Source organism: Octopus bimaculoides, chromosome 14, assembly GCF_001194135.2.
Source record: "Octopus bimaculoides isolate UCB-OBI-ISO-001 chromosome 14, ASM119413v2, whole genome shotgun sequence".
NCBI lineage: Eukaryota > Metazoa > Mollusca > Cephalopoda > Octopoda > Octopodidae > Octopus > Octopus bimaculoides.
The window spans coordinates 10614254-10618388 of NC_068994.1; the positions used below are offsets into that span (position 1 = coordinate 10614254).

Here is a 4135-nt window from a genome sequence, read left to right on the forward strand (position 1 = left end):
TATATACATACATACATATATATAAAAACACACACATATATAAGTATATATAGATGCATAAATGTGTGTTTATATATGTATGTGCGTATGTATACATGTGTGTGTGTGTGTGTGTGTGTGTGTGTGTGTCTGTGTGTGTATGTATGTATGTAAGCATAAGAATGTGTGCAGGCACGAACATGTTTTTGTGTGTGAATATGCATTTGTGTGTATGTGTGTGACTGTGTGTCTATATATATATGTGTGTGTGTATGTCTGTGTGCATATGTATGTATATGTGTGTGTGTGCGTATACATATAATATATATATATATATATACAGATATATTAATACATATACATTTCTGACCATACATATATACATACATATTTAAGCATGCACACATAACATACACACACACACACACACACACACACACATACATATATATATATATATATATATATATATATATACACATACATGTGTTTGTAATGCGCTATAAGCCTTATGTAAGCATTTATATGATTTGCACATTTACACTTAAAAATTTGAAGGAACAGTCACGCACACACATGAACCTGCATGTACACATACCTATATATACATGTGTTGCATGCTTGTTTTGAGCTAAATGTTCATGAATGTGTGTGTGTGTGTGTGTGTGTGATTTAGTATGTGTGTTTGTGTGAGTTAATATGTGTATTTGTGTGTGTGTGTGTGTGCGTGTGCATATAGATATGTCTCTCAATATACATATATGTGTATGTTTCACATGAATAATAATATGTAAACATAAGAATGTGTTGCATGTAGGAACATGTTTTTGAATGTTCACGTATGTATATATATATATGTATGTCATCATCTCCGTGTCTGTTTAGAAATATAGATGTGCGTGTTTGTGTGTATGTGTGTGACTGTGTCTGTGAGAATACATTCAGCAATGGTTAGAATAACAGTCTCTGATGCTACCTCATCCGTAAAGATAAATTTAATCAGTCAATTAAAATTTATTAATCAAAAATTAAAATTAATTTGAAATTAATTTCTAATTTCAAAAGTGAATTTTAAAATTTGAAATTAATTTCCCCAAAAATTAATTGCAATCTCAAATTGAAATTTGAAATTAATTTTTAAAAGAATTTTAATTAAATTAAAAATCAATTAATTAAATTAATTAATTAAGTTAATTAATTGTTTTTGTTTTGATTAACAAAATCAAAATCCAAATGAAAAAATTCTAAAACAATGAATAAACAAACAATAAAACAAGACCTACCTCAGTGGTTCGTCGTCTTTGCGTTCACCATCTTTTCCAAGAATTTTCTTTAACTTGGCAGCCCGAGGGCAGCCCGACAGACTGCGGTGGGAGGAATAATTGCCCGTAATATGTCCTGAGCCGTCACAGCCTGGGGTGGGACATCTAACAAGAGGCCAAGACCAAACGGAAAGCAAACAGAAACATTGTCAATACATCGTAACAATGGCGGCATCATCAGCAGCAGCAGCATACAGCATCATCAGCAAATCAGCAGCAGCAAAGAAAACATCAACAGCAGCGAAAAAAATATAAAACATCAGCAACAAAAACCGATAGAGAGGTAGTTAAATAGAGGGAGAGAAAGGGACGGGGAAGAAGAAAGAAAGAGAGAAAGATAACGAAAAAATACAAAAAAAACACATAGAGAGAAAGAGAAACAGTAATGAGTATGTGTGCCAGAAGAGAAAGATAGATATAGAGTGAGAGAGAGAAGAAAATAGAAAAATGAAAATGAAAGTAGAAAAGAGAGGAAAGTGAAAGTAGAAACGAGAGAAAGAAAGGCGTATACTTTGGTGGTGATGGGAGAGTAGAAGTGGAGTGGAGAATATAGGGTTAGCTATATGGGAGGAGTTGTTTGAGAGGGAAAAGGTTGACAATACTGGTGACATTATAATACAACAATGACAACAACAATAACAACAATGAAATGAAGATTGGCACTTTATTTTCGATCTCTTGAAGGATGAAAGTGAAGTCATCCAGAGTGAGGTTTTACTAAGGAATTTTAAACGACTGTGGGACTTTTTTCTGGCTGAGGTCAAATCTGCCTCTTGACCCTCTGGTGTTGATAAAACAAAGAAAGTACCAATCAAATACTGAGCTTCATAGACCTAATTGTTTCCTTCGCTCAAAATTTCAGTCCTTCTGACTATATGACAAACTACAACAACAATAACAACATTAGCAATGATAATATTGGTTTCAAATTTTGGCACAAGGTCAACAATTTCTGAGGAGTAGGTACATTGATTACATCGACCCTCAGTATTCAACTGGTACTCATCTTATCAACCCTGAAGGGGTGGAAGGCAAAGTTGACCTCAGTGGAATTTGAACTCAGAATGTAGTGATGTGCAAAATAGAGCTAAGCATTTCGTTCAGTGTGTTAACGATACTACCAGCTCACCACCTTACATAACAATGATAATAATAATAATTATTATTATTATAATAAATGCCTGGATGCAGTACCAGGCAGTGGCTCTCATGGCTCCTGGTCTTAAATGATTGAAAGTATTATCCTGTACTTTCAGATATTCTCATCTTAAAAATCATCTCTGGCTAATCATTGAGAGGGCATTGGTGTTGCCTTGGCAGAGGTTTGCACTGTTTGAGTGCTCTTATTACTATTAAGACTATTTCTTCTATAGGCACAAGGCCGGAAATTTTTCGGTGGAGAGCTAGTCAATAATATTAAACCCTAAAATTGACCTTGGTGACATTTGAACCAAGAACGTAAAGATGGAACAAATGCTGCTAAACACTTTGCCTGGTGTGCTAATAACTGTGCCAGCTCACTGCCTTAATATTTAATAATAATAATAATAATAATAATAATAATAATAATAATAATAATAATAATAATTTATTTTATTTCGAACCCGATGAAGACACACGAGATGTCGAAATATTGTTGTTCAAAGTACCAATAAATAAGTTACTTTCGAGTTGGGTTTTTTGTCATTGAGTTGGCCGTAGTGATGGATTACGTCAGCTATGTTTACCTTAGTGACGGAATTTGGCAATCGTATACAAAAGTTAAGAACTCATCTATCTTCTAATAATAATAATAATAATAATAATAATAATAATGATAACAATTGTTTCTAGCATAGACACAAGGCTGGAAACTTTAGGTGTGAAGTGGATTAGTATAGTAATATATTTAGAAACACTAATGTTAGGTGAAATTTCTCAACACTTGAAATACATTTTGTAACAATTATCAATCATCTACACGCATGCGTGCGTATACATGTGTGTTTGTGTATGTGTGTGCGTGTGGCTTTACACTATTTGTATAGGGATTATTTCCAGCTGATTTATCTCCCTTTAAACAATTGTAATTATCTCCCTTCTATCTGACAGCTTTTATGCATACATACAAACATACATTATCCTTTTACTTGTTTCAGTCATTTGACTGTGGCCATTCTGGAGCACCACCTTTTTAGTCGAGCAAATCCACCCCAGGACTTATTCTTTGTAAGCCTAGTACTTATTCTACCGGTCTCTTTTGCCGAACCGCTAGGTTACGGGGATGTAAACACACCAGCATCGGTTGTCAAGCGATGTTGAGGGGACAAACACAGACACACAAACATACACACACACACAGATATATATATATATATATATATATATATATATATATATATATATGCAGAGCGGGAGAGAGAGAGAAAGATTTATTTAAAAGGGATCCATTTTATATAAATATATATGTATATACACACACACATACATACATACCTAAATATATATATATATATACATATGTTTTGTCCACCATGGAAAATAAAAAAGCTGGATGTATAAAAATTCATTACATATGTACACATGTGTATATATCTATATACACTTCGTGTGTGTGTGTGTGCATCTACCTACCTACCTACCTACATGCACACACACACTCAACATACATGCATGCATGCATACATACATACATACACACATACATAGCAGAAGCAACAATGTGGCTGACACTCTCTTGCTAATTATAATTAAAAATATAATTTGAGTTCTGATTTTCCTGTTTGTACCAACATACCCACATAAATACATATAAATCTTATTGTCTGTCTGTCTGTCTGTCTGTCTATATATAT

At 33.4% G+C, this 4135-nt stretch overlaps 1 protein-coding gene across 1 annotated transcript in view; it reads right to left on the reverse strand.

Annotated features, from left to right (window-relative positions):
- Positions 1-4135, reverse strand: part of LOC106874842 (myelin transcription factor 1) — a 73251-nt gene that overhangs the window by 36090 nt on the left and 33026 nt on the right. Inside the window, exon 11 of the mRNA XM_052972672.1 lies at positions 1263-1406. Within this exon, the coding sequence (XP_052828632.1) occupies positions 1263-1406 (144 nt within the window). The remainder of the gene's footprint in view (positions 1-1262; positions 1407-4135) is intronic.